Here is a 19287-nt window from a genome sequence, read left to right as displayed (position 1 = left end):
ATTACATACTATACTATGACTTTTTTATGACATGCTATACTATGACTTTTTTATGACATGCTTTAGTATGACTTTTTTATGACATACTATTGACACGGTCCTGCTCTATGGCCAGAGGCTTTTTTTGTTTATAGAACTATTTTAAGACAGTGTGGCAGTATTTCTTTAGTTTCTTAAGGAGTTTGTGTTTTAGGGTTTTCTGTTCCTTGTTTCATTCATTCTGTTTGAGTTTTCTGTGCTTTTGTGTACCTTATGTGTCCTTGTAGCCCTGTCCTGCATGTCTTGCCTTGTACACCTGTTTTGAGTCCTCCATGTCAGCCTGGTTGTGTTACTAGTCCTTGTTGTCCACTGTTGATCCTGGGTTTTGTTTAGTTTCCTGTTTTATTTTGTAGTGTCTGTGTTTCTCCTGTGTCATGTCTTGTTTGACTTCCTGCCTTGTGTTTTCCCGCCTTTGTGATTGTCTGACCCGCACTGATGTGTTTCACCTGTTCATCAGCCCTCTTGTCACCTGTTTCTCGTTACAACCCTCACTGCCTTGTGTATTTAGTCTGTGTGCTACCTTTGTCTACTGTCAGATCGCTGTCTCTCTCTCAGTATAGTTGCTTCCTATTGGTTTTGCTTTTCCAAGTTTTCTAAATGTGTTACATTTTTCTGTTGCCAGATTGCCTGCCTGCCTGCCTCAGGACACCCTCTGTTGTAAGCAGGTTTCATTAAATAAATCTAAGAACTTCCTACTGCCTCCTCGTCTTACAAGTCTGCATTACTATACTATGACTTTTTGTGACTTTTTTCAACATACTATACTATGACTTTTTATGACTGTTTTCGACATACTATATTATGACTTTTTTCGACATACTATGCTATGACTTTTTGTGACTTTTTTTGACATACTATGCTATGACTTTTTGTGATTTCTTTCAACATACTATACTATACTACGACTTTTTATGACTGTTTTCGACATACTATATTATGACTTTTTTCGACATACTATGCTATGACTTTTTGTGACTTTTTTTGACATACTATACTATGACTTTTGGTTACATTTTATTTAAGATATTTATTTATGACATGACACTATATATGACATTTTATACAAACATTTAAACTATCATACTATACTATGACTTTTTTTATGACATTCTTTTTTCGACATACTATACTATGACTATGACTTTTTTATGACTTTATGTTTTCTTGACATGACTAAGGGGTATGCTATGAAACATTGTTTGAGATCATACTATACACTTTATGACTTTTTTTGACATACTATACTATGACGTTTCTTTTTATTTTTTTGACATACTATACTATGACGTTTTTTTTCCGACATACAATACCATGACGTTTTTCGACGTACTATACTATGACTTTTTTATGACTTTTTTTGGACATACTATACTATGACTTTTTTTCCACATACTATACTATGACTTTTTTATGACTTTTTTCGACATACAATACAATGACGTTTTTCAACATACCATACTATGACTTTTTTATGACTTATTTTGACATACTATACTATGACTTTTTTATGACTTTTTACGTGACTTTTTTCAACATACTATACTATGACGTTTTTCGACATACTATACTATGACGTATTTTTTGGACATACTATACTATGACTTTTTTTCTCTGACATACTATACTATGACTTTTTTATGAATACTATGACGTTTTTCGACATACTATACTATGACTTTTTTATGACTTTTTTCGACATACAATACCATGACGTTTTTCGACGTACTATATGGCTTTTTATGACTTTTTTTGACATACTATATACTATGATGTTTTTGGACATACAATAATATGACTTTTTTCGACATACTATCCTATGAATTTTATATGAATTTTTTTGACATACTATACTATGACATTTTTTATGAATTTTTTTGACATACTATACTATGACGTTTTTTATGACTTCTTTTTTCGACATACTATACTATGAATTTTTATGACTTCTTTTTTCAGCTTTTCTTAGACATGAGTAGGGGGGGCTGCCAAGGAAAAAAGGTTGGGAACCACTGCTATACACTATGATTTTTTTGGACATACAATAATATGACTTTTTTTGACATACTATCCTATGAATTTTTTCTAAACTTTTTTGACATACTATACTATGACTTTTTTATGACGTTTTTCGACATACTATACTATGACTTTTTTATGACTTTTTTCGACATACTATACTATGACGTTTTTCAACATACTATACTATGACTTTTTTCAGCATGCTATACTATGACTTTTTATCACTTTTTTCGACATACTATACTATGAATTTTATGACTTTTTTCCACATACTATGCTCTGACTTTTTTTGACATACTTTACTGACATTTTTTTTAATTTTTTCGACATACTATACTATGACTTTTTTCGACATACTATACTATGACTTTTATATGAATTTTTTTGACATACTATACTATGACTTTTTTCGACATACTATACTATGGCTTTTTTATGACTTATTTTGACATACCATATACTATGAATTTTATATGAATTTAATATTATTATATTTTGGACATACAATAATATGACTTTTTTCTACATACTATACTATGATTTTTTATGACTTATTTTTTTACTTTTTTCGACATACTATACTATACTGTGACTTTTTTTGACTTCTTTTTTCAGCTTTTCTTAGACATGAGTAGGGGGGGCTGCCAAGGAAAAAAGGTTGGGAACCACTGCTATACACTATGACTTTTTTTGACATACTATACTATGAATTTTTTCAAACTTTTTTGACATACTATACTATGACTTTTTTATGACTTTTTTCGACATACTATAATATGACTTTTTTATGACTTTTTTCGACATACAGTACAATACCATGACGTTTTTCGACATACTATACTATGGCTTTTTTCAGCATGCTATACTATGACTTTTTATCACTTTTTTCGACATACTATACTATGACTATTTTATGACTTTTTTCCACATACTATGCTCTGACTTTTTTTGACATACTTTACTGACATTTTTTTTAATTTTTTCGACATACTATACTATGACTTTTTTCGACATACAATACCATGACGTTTTATCGACATACTATACTATGACTTTTTATGACTTTTTTCGACATACTATATTATGACTGTTTTTCAACATACTATACTATGACTTTTTTCAGCATGCTATACCATGACTTTTTATCACTTTTTTTCGACATACTATACTATGACTATTTTATGACTTTTTTTCCACATACTATGCTCTGACTTTTTTTGACATACTTTACTGACATTTTTTTTAATTTTTTCGACATACTATACTATGACTTTTTTCGACATACTATACTATGACTTTTATATGAATTTTTTCGACATACTATACTACGACTGTTTTTTTCAACATACTATACTATGACTTTTTATCACTTTTTTCGACATACTATCCTATGACTTTTTTTGACTACTATGACTTTTTTCGACATACTATACTACGACTTTTTTCGACATACTATAGTATGACTTTTTTATGAATTTTTTCGACATACTGTTCTATGACTTTTTTCTTCTTTTTTCGACATACTATACTATGACTTTTTTTGACTACTATACTATGACTTTTTTTGACTACTATACTATGACTTTTTTGACATACTATACTATGACTTTTTTCGACATACTATACTATGACTTTTTTTAACTACTATACTATGACTTTTTTATGACTTTTTTCCACATACTATATTATGACTGTTTTTCAACATACTATACTATGACTTTTTTTAACTACTATACTATGACTTTTTTCCACATACTATACTATGACTTTTTTTAACTACTATACTATGACTTTTTATGACTTTTTTCCACATACTATACTATGACTATTTTATGACTTTTTTCCACATACTATGCTCTGACTTTTTTTGACATACTTTACTGACATTTAAAAAAAAGATTTCGACATACTATACTATGACTTTTTTCACTACTATACTATGACTTTTTTCGACATACTATACTATGACTTTTATATGAATTTGTTCGACATATTATACTACAACTTTTTCATGAATTTTTTCGACATACTGTTCTATGACTTTTTTATGACTTTTTTCCACATACTATGCTATGACCTTTTTTGACATACTTTACTGACATTATTTAAAAAAAAATTTCGACATACTATACTATGACTTTTTTCGACATACTATACTATGACTTTTATATGAATTTGTTCGACATATTATACTACAACTTTTTCATGAATTTTTTCGACATACTGTTCTATGACTTTTTTATGACTTTTTTTCACATACTATGCTATGACCTTTTTTGACATACTTTACTGACATTATTTAAAAAAAATTTTCGACATACTATACTATGACTTTTTTCGACATACTATACGACTTTTTTTGACCGGTGGTCAGGGAAGCCGTCCGACTGAAGAAGGAGTCTTTCCGGGATATGTTATCCCAGACGACTCCGGAGGCAGTTGCAAGGTACCGAAGGGCTGCAGCCTCTGCCGTGAAAGAGGCAAAGCAGCGTGTGTGGGAGAAGTTTGGAGAAGACATGGAGAAGGACTTTCGGTCGGCACCAAGGTACTTCTGGAAAACCGTTCGCCACCTCAGGAGGGGGAAGCGGGGAACCATCCAAGCTGTGTACAGTAAGGATGGGACGCTGTTGACCTCAACTGAGGAGGTAATAGGGCGGTGGAAGGAGCACTTTGAGGAACTCCTAAATCCGACTAATACGCCCTCTATGGTAGAGGCAGAGCTGGAGGATGAGGGGGGATTGGCATCAATTTCCCTGGTGGAGGTTGCTGAGGTAGTTAAACAACTCTACAGTGGCAAAGCCCCAGGAATTGATGAGATCCGTCCCAGAAATGCTTAAAGCTCTGGGTGTGGAGGGGTTGTCTTGGTTGACACGCCTCTTCAACATTGCGTGGAAGTCTGGGACGGTGCCTAAGGAGTGGCAGACCGGGGTGGTGGTTCCCTTTTTAAAAAGGGGGGGACCAGAGGGTGTGTGCCAATTACAGGGGTATCACACTTCTCAGCCTCCCCGGTAAAGTCTACTCCAAGGTGCTGGACAGGAGGGTTCGGTCGATAGTCGGATCTCAGGTTGAAGAGGAACAATGCGGATTCCGTCCTGGTCGTGGAACAACGGACCAGATCTTTACTCGCAAGGATCCTGGAGGGAGCCTGGGAGTATGCCCAACCAGTCTACATGTGTTTTGTGGATCTGGAGAAGGCGTATGACCGGGTGCCCCGGGAGATACTGTGGGAGGTGCTGCGGGAGTATGGGGGTGAGGGGGTCCCTTCTCAGGGCCATCCAATCTCTGTACGACCAAAGCGAGAGCTGTGTCCGGGTTCTCGGCAGTAAGTCGGACTCGTTTCAGGTGAGAGTTGGCCTCCGCCAGGGCTGCGCTTTGTCACCAATCCTGTTTGTAGTATTTATGGACAGGATATTGAGGCGTAGTCGGGGTGGAGAGGGGTTGCAGTTCGGTGGGCTGGGGATCTCGTTGCTGCTTTTTGCAGATGATGTGGTCCTGATGGCATCATCGGCCTGTGACCTTCGGTTCGCAGCCGAGTGTGAAGCGGCTGGGATGAGGATCAGCACCTCTAAATCGGAGGCCATGGTTCTCAGCAGGAAACCGATGGAGTGCCTTCTCCAGGTGGGGAATGAGTCCTTACCCCAAGTGAAGGAGTTCAAGTACCTTGGGGTCTTGTTCGCGAGTGAGGGGACAATGGAGCGGGAGATTGGTCGGAGAATCGGCACAGCAGGTGCGGTATTACATTCAATTTATCGCACCGTTGTGACGAAAAGAGAGCTGAGCCAGAAGGCAAAGCTCTCAATCTACCGGTCAGTTTTTGTTCCTACCCTCACCTATGGTCATGAAGGCTGGGTCATGACCGAAAGAACAAGATCCAGGGTACAAGCGGCCAAAATGGGTTTCCTCAGGAGGGTAGCTGGCGTCTCCCTTAGAGATAGGGTGAGAAGCTCAGTTATCCGTGAGGAGCTCGGAGTAGAGCCGCTGCTCCTTTGCGTCGAAAGGAGCCAGTTGAGGTGGTTCGGGCATCTGGTAAGGATGCCCCCTGGGCGCCTCCCTAGGGAGGTGTTCCAGGCACGTCCAGCTGGGAGGAGGCCTCGGGGGAGACCCAGGACTAGGTGGAGGGATTATATCTCTAACCTGGCCTGGGAACGCCTCGGGATCCCCCAGTCGGAGCTGGTTAATGTGGCCCGGGAAAGGGAAGTTTGGGGTCCCCTGCTGGAGCTGCTACCCCCGTGACCCGACCCCGGATAAGCGGATGAAGATGGATGGATGGATACTGTGACTTTTTTCGACATACTATACTATGGCTTTTTTATGATTTTTTTTTCGACATACTATACTATGACTTTTTTCGACATACTATACTATGGCTTTTTCATGATTTTTTTCGACATACTATACTATGACTTTTTTTCGACATACTATGCTATGACCTTTTGACATACTTTACTGACATTTTTTAAAAAAAATTGACATACTATACGACTTTTTTCGACATACTATACTATGACTTTTATATGAATTTTTTCGACATACTATACTATGACTTTTTTCGACATACTATGACTTTTGTCTTTTTATGACTTTTTTTCACATATTATGCTATGACCTTTTTTGACATACTTTACTGACATTTAAAAAAAAATTCAGACATACTATACTATGACTTTTTTTGACATACTATACGACTTTTTGACATACTATGGCTTTTTTGATTTTTTTCGACATACTATACTATGACCTTTTTCGACATACTTTACTGACATTTTTTTTTAAAAATTTTCGACATACTATACTATGACTTTTATATGATTTGTTTTGACAGACTATAAAAAAAAAAAATTTCCGACATACTATACTATGACTTTTTTCCACATACTATACTGTTTAACATACTATACTATTACTTTTTTTCGACATACTATACTATGACTTTGATTTATTAACTTCATCAGCATTTTTGGTTGTTTCAATTAAAGATTTTAGCCTGCTTCATACCAACTTTTACACATTTGATCTAAAAGATTAAAATGTTACATTAGACTTCTAAAAAAATATCTTTCTTACCGTTTGTTTAATTCATCCCAAAATCACTTTGAGAGTGATAGCGGGTTGCAATCACTTTCTTAAGAGTTTTGTAGTGAGAGTACCTCATGTTTATTGCTGAAACATGCTTATTACAAAGGAAAACAATCCTTAAATTAAAAGGCTAGGTCTGGTGCCCTTTAATTCAAAGTAGTCACAGCAGTGGACAAAGACACATTGAGATCAAAACTTCCAGAACTTTATTGATGCCATGTGAGCTAAACAAAAGCAGGTCTTGCCAGTAAAAAACCTTTAACTGGAAGAGAAACAGCACAAAAAGTCACCACTGACCGGTGTTGAGACAGACGAGCCTGTGTTTCCCCTTTAAATCAATCACATCAAGTGACCAGCCAGAGATGAAGCGCCATGATACTGAAGACACTGGGCTCTTAAGCAAGAGGTAAGTGAAGGCCACTGTTGTAAACAGCTTTTGTTGTCTTAGAGTTATTATTTATTCAAATTGGTGTACTTAAAAATAGAAACTACATTGATGTTTAATTTTCTTCCATGTCCGCATAACAAGACAGCTTTCTCGTGTTACCATCTTCTGAAACAAACCCTGCTAAAGAACAAACCGGGACGTTTGCCAATGAACTATAAACGCCCGTTAATGTTTGCAATGTGAAAGTTAACATCTGTTGGACTGAATGACTATGGCCAGGTCTGTCCACATTTCTGCATTGACGTTGTTTCCCCATCAACCTTCCTGTGAGGACTGACTCTAGTCCTCTGCTTTGGCCTCCATCTCCTCTGCGTCGTCGTCTCCGTCCACCTCAGCATTCTCCCGCTCTAGCCTCTCCAGCTGCCGGGCGAGCTCTGTCTCATCCGTGTCTGTCACCACCTTAGGCTGAAGGGGACACAGTTCACCGTTTAGGTATTTGTACAATGCAAAAAAATAAGGAGTAAGTAGGAACATAGAAATCTCTAAAAAAGAAAACCTCTTGGTAAGGACCAAAGGAAATTGAGAAGTATAGTAATATTTTAAGAAAAAGCAAACAATGTTTTAAGAATAAAGTCATAATTTGAGAACTGTCAATATTAGGGATGCACAATATTGGATTTTGGCCGATATCAATATGCCGATATTATCAAACTCGTTTTGGCTGATGCCGATATATACAAATCTTGTTTTATTTCACTGAAGAGAACACCAAGTCTCTCCTGTACTACTTTTATCCCTTTACTCTCATTTGTTGTAGATACAGACATTAAACAAGACAAACAACATGATTATACCATAAATCTATCATTTTACAGACAATTACAAAAATTATTTTACTTGGGGGAGAATAAATTATATGTATACACCAGTGCCACATTTTATTTAAGTAAAACTGTAACAACCAAGCTCCATATGTTCTCTGAGCTGCAAAGTTGACCCCGTCCATAGGTCCAAGCCCCCCAGCGCAAGTTTCCCCTGCCGACCGCAGAGGCGATGCAAGTCGGCAGTGTTAGTTTTAGGCTTCTTTTATAATTTGTAGCAAGTGTATAACTTAATGAAAGTCCAGTTTAACTCATCTGTGAAACAGTTTGGATCATAAATCAATAACTAAGGAACATAACAAAATATCCTGTTTAGGTTTCGTGACTAATCAGGGGTTTTCCTGGGTTAGCGAGGGAGAGCTCACTAAAGCAAAAAGAGGAGCAGCTTGTCACTAAAATGAGAATAGCTGGTCCACCTTAAAGCCAGCCCCCCTTAAGTTAGAGAGCCTGAGCTGAAATTGTCACTAGCTCCGTGGCAGCTAACGCCCTATACTTTAACCAGCAGGTAAGATTATTTTTTTGGAGCTTTTCCCTTTATTAGATAGTGACAGTGGATACACAGGAAAGTGGGGAGAAAGAGAGGGGGGATGACACGCAGCAAAGGGCCGCAGGTCGGATTCGAACCCGGGCCGCTGCAAAGGACTCAGCCTACATGGGGCGCACGCTCTACTGGGTGAGCTAGAGGCCGCCCCGTGGCTTGGGGTTTTAAGATAAACTGTACAGTGGGCACGCATGCACTCACACAGAGTGTGGTCTGCTGGCTGCTGTGTGTGTTTACACACACGACTAATATCTGCCGATACCAATGTGATTGCTGATGTATCGTGCATCCATAGTCAATATTAATTGAAAAAGTTAATAATTAAGTAATTTGCCAGAAGTCAAAATATAAGATACGGTCTCACCGTTACAAGGAAAGGACTATAACATGAGAGTGAGAAAAAAAACTCATTTCAGGAATATAACACACATTGTTTTGCCTTTCAAAAAGCATTTTTGGATTAACATTACTGCTGCATTAATGTGTGTATGTAAAATGTTACTACTGTAGATGTTTAAGGTTGTGCCAATTTTAACTCCTTTATATACTGTTGGGACTGTACAGCAATGAGTCATACTCTATAAGATCATCATACGTTTGCAGCGTCACTGTTCTGTGAGAACCATGTATCTCTAAAAAGTCAACTTTTCATGAAAACCAGCCCTTCTTTCAGCTTTGTGACGATGCATTTAACCAGCTACTAAGTAGGAAAACATTTCTTAACCCATAAAGTAACACTTCATCCATCAGTTAATCAAAAAGAAATTACCAAATTTGAAAATACATGGGTTTCACTTAAAAAAAGGGTATGAAAAATTGTAATCTGAAAACTAATGCTGTCAGACAAATTCAGCGAGTACTAGTACCTCAAAATTGTACTTAAGTACAGCACTTGAGTGAATGTTACTTAGTTACATTCCACCACTGCTCACTGTACACCTGAGCCTACCTAGAACTTTTAATACACATTTTTGAAAATGTTAAAAGTTGAAGAAACTGTAAATAATAAAAGAAACACACAAATGACAGGGAGTGGCTTTCGCATAAAAAGACACTTGAAGTCACTCACCTCCATCTGGATGTTAAAGACGCCTCTCTTCTCTTCGATCTTCTCCTTGATAGCAGCCATGGCCTGGTTGAGGACAGACAGGCCCTCTGTGCGCTCCAGAGTGGTCGTTGTCATCACGTAGCGAGGGGGAGCAATCAGGTTGATCTGCCAAGAAACAATACAATGTTTGTCTTATTAACACTGCATCACATGCATTTACACTAACAGCTCTTATCCAAAAAAATATTAGTTATCAGTTAGAGAGGTCAGCGTTTCACCATTCGGCATCAGTGCACGAACATGTGGCTGAGAGTGGTTGAAAAGGGGCTATTACCTTGATGGGCATGGCCTCTGTGGAGCAGCCAAGCCCGGCCCTCAGAGCTTCCTTCACGGCATCAATGCCCTCATACCCGTAGCACGCCACTTCGATGTCTGCCGGTGGGAGAGGAGAGAGATTTACAGGAATTGTGGTTGTAGGTCAACTCTTCACTGCTGAGAGGCTATCATGATACAGATAAAATAAATAAAAGGTAAAATGTTAGCGTTAGAGTGTATTGCTACCTGCTCTGATTTTGACAGCCTGTGGAGTGAGTCGCCTGTTGATGTTGTCAATCAGCACATTCTTCTCTTCCTCTGTTAAGTCCAGCCCATCCAGAATGGCAGGATCTCTAGTGGAGGGAAGATTTTTACCATTTGATTTGACCTCATCAAATAAGACATTGTTTGAATACATTCTTTGTTCCTAAATTTCTAGATTAGCCTAACATTAACGCACACTGCTCAAAACAACCACTTACGATACAGCCTGTTTGAAGACATCATAGGCTCCGTATCCTGGCCGCTTGTATTTCTCATCGAACACCCAGGCGGTGCGCTGGTAGAAGCTCTCTAGCTGCTCGTCCTTCGTGTATTCCAGCACCTCTGCCACGTGTCGCAGGATGCTGTACACCTGCAAACACAACAACCGCATCAGCCCAGTGAGAATACTGACTCAAAGGTCAGATTTACAAAAAGTTCATGAGAGATGAATGAAAAGAAAAACCTGAGGGTAGTCATTTTTGAATAATCCAGAAATATGTAGAATGAAGTATGATAGGTTTGTCATGTATGTATCAAAAAGTCACTTTTTAACAATGCTGAACACAAATGATGCTGAAAATCATATCAATAATTTAATTTTAAAAAACAACAAAAAAAAAACAGAAAAAGCATTTAGGCACAATTGGACTTACAGTTTTAGATTTGGTGAATTTATCTTCACACTTGATGGCCTCCTCTGGTGAAACTCTTCTTTTTGATAAATCAATGTATCCTAAAGACAAGATAGAGAAGAGAAGCTGTGACCTGAGTTTCCGTTGTCCGGTAATTACCGGTCATTGACCGGAAAAAAATGATGAGGTCAGAAAATTCCAATTGTCTCCGGTCAGAATGACCAGTGGAAATAATTCCCTCTGCACAATTTGAATTGTGTTAAAATAGGCTACAGTGATTTTCATATCTTTCGTTTTATTAAAACAATGAACAATCATATTTTTTCATTTAGAAATAGCGTATGCGATAAAGGAAAAACTACATGTCGCGTTCTCGCTCTGATTGAATGCAGAAGACTAGCGTAGATTTACAACAAACGGCGACAAACAAGCAGGGAAAGTCAAAGCCCAAGCAAAACAGGGAAATATTGTGAATTACTTCAGACTCGCATCAAGATGCCATATGATGACAGCTTTCCGCGGTTACGGAGGCTTGACTTTCCGAACAGCCTGCGAGGTACTTATTGGGATTACGGTAAAAATCTATCCAGATGCATGCATAAAACCTGTCTCCAGTGTGCCAGCAGAGAGAGGCTTCTCCCTGCAGATCCGCATCATAACAGCGCAGCAAAGTCGCCTTGGGGAAGGCAGAGGCTTATGCACATCGCTAGGTTGCAGAAAGACACTTCTGTACAATTATTTTGATTCAAGTCGGCACTTGATAATTGCATGAGTTTGTTTGTACTGTAGTTTGTATTGTTTTATATCCTCAGCCTAGCGAATGGAATATAAGCTTATTTTAATTCAGATCGGCACAATTATGTGCATTGGTTTAATTCTTTTGCCCTCTCTGCCTGTAGAAAGTAGCCTACATTTCAATAAAAATAGTATGAATCTACATCCCTTGATGATATTATTCTTTATATACACAGGAGCTTATAGCCTGCCTATCAATTGTTTTTAAGCACAATAAACACTGGAAATATGACCGCCACCATTTTTTTTCTTGCGTTAAACTCTGGCTGGGACATTTTCATGACACGATACATTCAGAATATTCTCACAATTAGTCCAGAAAGAGATGGCTGTCAAAGGACTAATTGTTTGACAAGATCGGTGCTTAATAATCAATTCCAAATTTGATGGTTAATCAATTTAGTCATCGTTTACTAAACAGTTTCTGTTTTACGCTTCCCAAGTTCTCTGCTGTTCTTAATTGCCCCATTATTACAAGACAAATATTCACGTTGTTTTGCGGCCCATAGAGCAGGCACACTAGAGACTTCCTCTGGCCGAGCGGGCTTTATCAGTTTAGTGCTCCACTTACTTACTTACTAATTATTTAATCGTGCAGCTCTTCTATAATTTCAAAATGTTATCGGACCAAATTCTGACAGTGAAACAAGTCATTTAGACCCTCAAAAAAATGTATCCACTGATTTACAAACGTCTCTTTCGTAAGTCTATGGGAAAACATATTTTTTCGGGCCAGAGGGCATAACGTGACGGCCCCAGAAGTTGTAATTCCACTGTTTGGCCACTATGTTAATTGGCTTCAAAGCCCAGCGCACTTTCTGGGCGCCTGTTGTCTCACCCCTTCCTGCCTGTCAAGGTATGGATAATACAGGTGGACTGACATACCGTGTAATCCATCAGAGAGCCAGAATAAGCAGCTACGCTGTAAAGAGCTGTGAGTGAGCAAGGTTTGTTGACGCCACTTTGTGTGCTGCTCATGTTGTGGAGTTAATAAACTACTCGTTCTGAGTACAAATGAGCTGTGTTGGCAGCCTTTCGGTGTGCCAGCACGGGAATATCGCCACAAAAACCACAGAGAGCTTTCCATGGTGGCGATAGACCTAATCAGCATTTGTGTTCCCTTGTTGGCAAGGGCTTGAATGCAACGGATGTTTAAATGAAAAACTTCAGCACTGCTTTAACCCAATACTGATGGATTACTGATAACAGACTGACAATGATCGATTATGTCATTAGCAGCCCAAGATGATATTACACCCACCACATCCTACTCTATACTGTAGTATACAAGTGTCACTGTATCAAGGAACATTGTAACATTACAAATACTCTAGTGGCCATTACAATCCAAGGTTAAGAAGCGTTTGCAGAACAGAGGAAAAGGTTGGCATCTCTCTTTCCAGTTTATCTTGTCATTAAATGGATTAAAGTTCAGGCTGTAATTTGTACATTATGTATCTTCCACCTGCCACTTTGGAACTGGCATCCAAAATGTTTCCTGTCCTTTGTGTAGCCCTACACGCAGGCCTAGATCCAACACTAAACGCACCACCAATGACCTTCCCCTCTAGTGGTTAGTACCCGACCGCCTGCACTTACCCTTCTCTTTGTCTACTCGGATGACGACCACGCACTCATTGCGGCCTATGCGGATGAGCTTGTTGATGGAGCGGATACGTCGACGTGACAGCTCGCTCAGAAGGATCATGCCCTCGATGTTGTTGTACTCCAACAGGCTGACGTAGGCACCCATCTCGGCGATGGACCTCACGTTCACCATCACAACATCCTCCACCTCTGGGAACCGGTGCTGGTAAAATCGACAGCTGAGCCCCGGCATCGCTGAGAGAACAGAAACAAAGAGAGGCAGGGGTAAAATATTTGAAGCAGACAGTGTGGTCACACATCCTCCTATAAAAAGGACAAGCCACCAATTTTATATATCATTAAACATATAACTCAGCCTGTAAAAAAAGTTTAATTTCAGTAATTGCTTCTGCGTTTCTGGAGGGAGCTTTCTAAAGAACAAACAACTACTTTTTTTTTTAACAGAAAGCCTGTGTTACAAACTGAGTATGTGGCGTTTCAAAGATGTGTGGGCATTTACCAGGCAGGGAAGGTCTAACAAAAAAAACGCAATCACGTTGCATAATGGGAATTGTAGGTCTAAACTAGACACTAAAAGTCAGGATATCTCAGCCTCTGTTGATTCAGTTTTGACCAGGATCTTTGACTGACCTATATACAGGAGCAATGTTAAATTGCTGTGCACCCATTGTTATTAGATATAACACGTCTTCAATATTGTACAGCCCAGTGTTAATTTGTAAATGTGATGATGATATGATAACATCTAGAGCAGTGAGGGATGACCTAAATGGTCCCAAGAGATATATCGGAGAGGTTACAACATGATTGAAGAAAAAAACAAAACATTGCTGTCACACCATTCGGTATTTTTGTGTGTGTGACATACCTCATAACGTTACATCTTTTAACCATAAAATGTTTCCCTCTCTTTGTATCAAACACATTAATCCACTGTTTGTAGTGTCATATCCTATGAATTATATAGTATAAGTATATATTGCTTTATCTTTAAATGAGTCACAACAAGCCATAAAGGTTGGAAACCACTGATCGATCTACAGGCCAGAGAAAGCAAATAATGCAGCAACACAATGACAGCACCCATGGACAGATATAAGCACATTTTCACAGTTTACACAGTTTCTGAGCTGTAGAGCATAATAGAAACACCCTTGAATATCTATTGAGCAGTATAAAACCATCTGAATGACACATTGTTAATAGTTGTTTGTGTGTTTTTACTTTAGCAGGTGAAATGACCGAGTTTAGCCTGGAAAATATCCCCCAAAATAACTACAAAGAGATGAAGTGGTATTAAATGAACTGGCAGCGTTATTTCACATTTTCGTCTGTGAATTGGATGATGCAATGCAGATAAACGAGAAGCCCCTTTACTGATATAGTTAGGAGCGAAAGCTGACATTAACACAAATAAGACGGAAACCGCTCTGTAGCATGTTAACAGCGACTGTAGCTAGTAACAGTTATGAAGTAAAATACCACGAGACGAGAATTAAATCTAAAAACAAAACTATTTCTTCAATATCCGTTAGCTTCATAGCTAATAACCCGGTTAACAACTCACATGCGGCACATGTAGTGCTGTCTAGGCTAGCAGTTAGCTGACCAGCTAGCAGCCCCGTTTGTTCACTACTCCCCGGTAAAAATCACCTTTATCAAAAAACACTCACCTGTGTCATATGGTTACAGAACGATACACTCGAATGTCCTGTACTGGAAGTGTTTAAATGTCCGATTATGTATCCTTCGGTGATTTTTTAAATGAACAATTTGGGCCCTCTAGCTCACATTCATGGGTGTGCTAATTTCTCGACCCGGAAAAGATCGGTAGAGCTTTTCGACACGCGCTTGTGCAGAACGCGTTCGGTTCAGTCACATGACCAGAGGCCAGCTGATCATCACGGAGTCTGACAAGATCACGATCAGCTCGATCAAGGCTTCTAAACCTGCACTGGAAATAACGTGTTTTCGGTGTTTCGTGTATAGTTTAATACAATATAATACAAGCTAACGTTTGAGTGTTAATCTTAGGCAAAGGAAATAGAACAGAAGACCGCAATCATCGACCAAAGGACGAGAAGATGTCTGGAAAAGAGAGGATCGACGTGTTCCCCTCCAGAATGTAAGCAGCTTGTTTGCTAGCTAACGTTAGTTGCTGACCTAACCCATTGTAGCCTCTTATTCAGATAATATAATGTTGTTTTGTTGACTTATTGCTTCCCAGTCTCTCATATTGATGTTTTCCTGCTCCTATGTGCTGGGAAGTTAGCTTAATCTCATATGAAGGCATCACAGTCTTGTTCTGCGGTGTGATTCAAGCCTATATGTAGTTTATATCAGTCTCAGGTTGCTGTTTAAAAGAGGAAGATGCCTTATCATGTGATATCTCTAGCATGATCCCAGTGTGAGCTGTCAGTCTGAAACATACTGACACACTGAACAGTCTTGTAACATACTTTAGTATCTACTTATCAATGGAGTTCCCTGTGTTGTATGAGGTGAAAAACAATCATGTCAGATTCTTTTTCAAGCCTCTGTGTGTGCGAGAGAAGTTTTGATCCTAGAGATGGGATGTGTTTCTGACCTGTACATGGATGAAGTACCACTCTGTGATTGCAAATGTGTAGATAAGTAATTCCCAACCAGGGTTATTTATGTAGTTACCAGGGGGTACATGGAAAGATTGTGGAGTAGCGGAGCCACTTTGAATAAATAAACTATGATTTGATAATATATATATATATATATATATATATATATATATATATATACACACATATGTATTTTAGAGGAAAATCAACACACAAATATGATTACAAATATGTGATAATGATCTAAGTATATTTGTTGTCACAAAAGCTCCTGTCGAATGTGTATGTAACACTTGCTTACCAATTTTGATCCGACTGCACAAGACACACCAACCTGGGTCAGTCTTAACAGCAAGTGAAGCAATTAAGACAAAAAAAACACCATAAAAGTAATAGCTAAAAGGTGGAATCATCAACTTTCTGTCACAAAACGGACCCAAAAAAGACCAAGCCTTAACATCAACAATACCAAGCTAAATATGTCTTGTATAGATTCCCATACAGCGTGTTTTTCTCTGCAGTCAAATACTATCAAACAATTCCATGAAGCCATCCCATCTATCAGATGGGTATGATGAGGTGCACTTTGGCCCATCTGATAGGGCTGAGGGGGGTAATCAGAACCACTGATGTCGAGACTAGGGATCCTGATATTTGGCAGCATGTTAGCGGGTTACCATAAAACACCAAAAAAAAAGCTAGGCAGCTGAAATAATAGGCTGTGTGGTGCAGGTAGCACACACACACGAGTGTCAAAGAATGTACATAGACTCTGTAAATATTTGAATCCTGTATACTTGTATACATATGTATATGTAATTAGTGAGATTCAAATACATCATTAAAATGTTTTGTTTGGGTTTGCAGGGCTCAGACCATCATGAAGGCTCGGCTCAAAGGGGCACAGACCGGCCGCAACCTGCTTAAGAAGAAATCTGACGCCCTCTCCATGCGCTTCCGTCAGATCCTCCGCAAAATTATCGAAGTCAGTTGAAAATGATTGATGACTGAATTTGTTCTCCATGCATTTATTTCTTTATTAACTAAACGTGGTCTTCTTATCTCTTTTCCGTAGACTAAGACTAAGATGGGAGAGGTGATGAGAGAGGCGGCCTTCTCTTTGGCTGAAGCCAAATTTACAGCTGGAGACTTTACGTAAGAATCAGAGAAAGATCATGTGATGTGGCGTTATGTTCAGGTGATATGTTCAGGTGCATCTGTAACACACATCTGTAATTCTAACCACAGCACAACTGTAATCCAGAATGTCAACAAAGCCCAAGTGAAGGTCCGAGCCAAGAAAGACAATGTGGCAGGTTAGCCTAATTTTTTTTAAAAAAAATCTTTTTACAATCATTGATCATGGGAAAAGTTCTTATATGATTCATTATACATTTAACTTATATGTTTTTCTTCCTTTTAGGTGTCACCCTTCCAGTTTTTGAACACTACCAAGAAGGCGGGGACAGTAAGTCACGTTTAAATAAAATATGTTTTTGTGACAAGTGACATGAGTTTTCACCCTCGCTGTCTTTCAGGTTATGAGCTGACTGGTCTGGCCAGAGGAGGAGAGCAGCTCTCCAGGTTGAAGAGGAACTACGCCAGAGCTGTTGAGCTGCTGGTGGAGTTGGCCTCCTTACAGGTAGGGGGCGCTGTCACACATATACTGAGGTTCATTAATATTTCTCAAGTTAAATGGAAAGTGATGGAACAAAGATTAAACTACCCAACACCATAAAGCAGTTAAAATTGGCTTCACCTCAACCAACAACATTAAAATGCTGCTACATGTTAATGCATCAATAATAATGATTCAATAATATGATATACTGTATATTCATAAAATAAATAAAATAAAATAAAATATAAAATGTTTGAATATTTGTTTCATTACTGGAAATTGAATGTTTTTAATAATAATTAAAAAAAAGAGTTAGTAAAATAAGTAAATTAGAGTTTTTGAGAAATTCTGACACAAAATACCAACTTTCTGTTTGTAGACATCTTTTGTCACGCTGGATGAAGCCATAAAGATTACCAACCGCCGTGTCAATGCTATTGAGCATGGTAAATTCACACTTATCATAGAATTATTGCCTTTTTCGCAAAGAATTACAAAGACAGTTATTAAAGCTCATCTTGATCCCACTTTGCAGTGATTATTCCCCGCATTGATCGCACCCTCACCTACATCATCACAGAACTGGATGAGAGAGAACGAGAGGAGTTCTACAGGTGAAAACATTTCCTAGCAGTCTAATTAAAGCCCATCTTTTTTAACCTTTTTATTTAAACAACGCAACACGTTCTTCTAACCTTTCTATTTTTGTTATACCACTGAAAATATTTCCTCCTCTGTCAGGCTGAAGAAGATCCAAGAGAAGAAGAAACAGCTCAGGGAAAGAACAGAACTGGAGATTGCCGAGCGTCTGGCTAAATTGGGTCCCATCGCAGAGCCCACCAACATGCTGATGGAGGAGAGGGATGAAGACATGCTGTTCGAGTGAAGCGCTCTAAAGGCAGACAAGTCACTGACTTCCCCCAATATCCTATTTATTCTGTGCCTCTCAGGCCATGTCTATGTCCTCTCATGCAAATGATGAAAATGTTTTTTTTTTTTGTGTACTTGTCTGTGATGATTTGTTCTATTGTTTCAGTGCTGGATGATCCTGTGTGTTTCCAGATTTGGTCACTGTACAGAACAAAGTGTTGTCACACTTGGCTGTTTACCCACAAGGGAGTCAGTTCACTATTATAAAATGATCTAAACAATAAGAATATAAGTATGTCTACACATGGTTTGCGAGTCAAATTAAAGAAGCATTCCGTGTGACTGATCAACTTGTAGATATTTTAGGTTCCTCACAACATTAAGAGCCATTGCATGCTGTAAAGTTTAAAGTGGTTGTAGATTTCAAAGTGTGTGTGAGTCTGTGTTGTGGAGGTTGTTGTTACCTCATTCGAGGATGTTTACCATTGCCCAGGAAACCCTAAAGTGACCCTGCTGTAAAATGTAGTGTGCAAGTAAACGCCCCACACTTCATCCAAATAAAGATGGTATCAGCATCTACCTATTGCCTGGATTTC

General features: G+C 38.5%; 2 protein-coding genes across 2 annotated transcripts; one reads left to right on the top strand and one right to left on the bottom strand.

The window, feature by feature from the left end:
- Positions 1 to 7317: 7317 nt before the first annotated feature.
- On the bottom strand, positions 7318 to 15430 carry eif2s1b (eukaryotic translation initiation factor 2, subunit 1 alpha b). Its single transcript, XM_078274451.1, has 8 exons — positions 15280 to 15430; positions 13598 to 13840; positions 11225 to 11304; positions 10790 to 10941; positions 10554 to 10660; positions 10327 to 10424; positions 10014 to 10157; positions 7318 to 7987 (listed from the first exon to the last, which is right to left on the bottom strand). Exons 2-8 carry the CDS (start codon positions 13836 to 13838, stop codon positions 7862 to 7864), a joined length of 948 nt encoding a protein of 315 aa, XP_078130577.1. The 5' UTR covers positions 13839 to 13840; positions 15280 to 15430; the 3' UTR covers positions 7318 to 7861.
- A 72-nt stretch (positions 15431 to 15502) lies between these two features.
- Positions 15503 to 19270, top strand: atp6v1d (ATPase H+ transporting V1 subunit D). The gene is made up of 9 exons (XM_078274452.1): positions 15503 to 15731; positions 17068 to 17185; positions 17276 to 17355; positions 17449 to 17516; positions 17624 to 17668; positions 17739 to 17842; positions 18201 to 18267; positions 18357 to 18435; positions 18563 to 19270. The coding sequence occupies exons 1-9, from the start codon at positions 15691 to 15693 to the stop codon at positions 18705 to 18707; spliced, it is 747 nt and encodes a 248-aa protein (XP_078130578.1). The 5' UTR covers positions 15503 to 15690; the 3' UTR covers positions 18708 to 19270.
- The last annotated feature ends 17 nt before the right edge of the window (positions 19271 to 19287 follow it).

The sequence above is a fragment of the Sander vitreus genome, chromosome 18, assembly GCF_031162955.1.
Source record: "Sander vitreus isolate 19-12246 chromosome 18, sanVit1, whole genome shotgun sequence".
Classification (NCBI taxonomy): domain Eukaryota; kingdom Metazoa; phylum Chordata; class Actinopteri; order Perciformes; family Percidae; genus Sander; species Sander vitreus.
This window is presented reverse-complemented; position numbering and strand designations above follow the sequence as displayed.

Excerpts from the sequence above, each read along its gene's own strand:
- eif2s1b (XM_078274451.1), bottom strand. The coding sequence starts at position 13,838 with ATGCCGGGGCTCAGCTGTCGATTTTACCAGCACCGGTTCCCAGAGGTG. Across the intron at positions 11,305-13,597 it reads CCGAGTAGACAAAGAGAAGG|GATACATTGATTTATCAAAA; the intron begins GTAAGTGCAGGC and ends TCTTGTCTTTAG. Across the intron at positions 10,158-10,326 it reads CAGAGGCCATGCCCATCAAG|ATCAACCTGATTGCTCCCCC; the intron begins GTAATAGCCCCT and ends GTTTCTTGGCAG.
- atp6v1d (XM_078274452.1), top strand. The coding sequence starts at position 15,691 with ATGTCTGGAAAAGAGAGGATCGACGTGTTCCCCTCCAGAAT. Across the intron at positions 17,356-17,448 it reads TTTACAGCTGGAGACTTTAC|CACAACTGTAATCCAGAATG; the intron begins GTAAGAATCAGA and ends TTCTAACCACAG. Across the intron at positions 17,669-17,738 it reads CTACCAAGAAGGCGGGGACA|GTTATGAGCTGACTGGTCTG; the intron begins GTAAGTCACGTT and ends GCTGTCTTTCAG.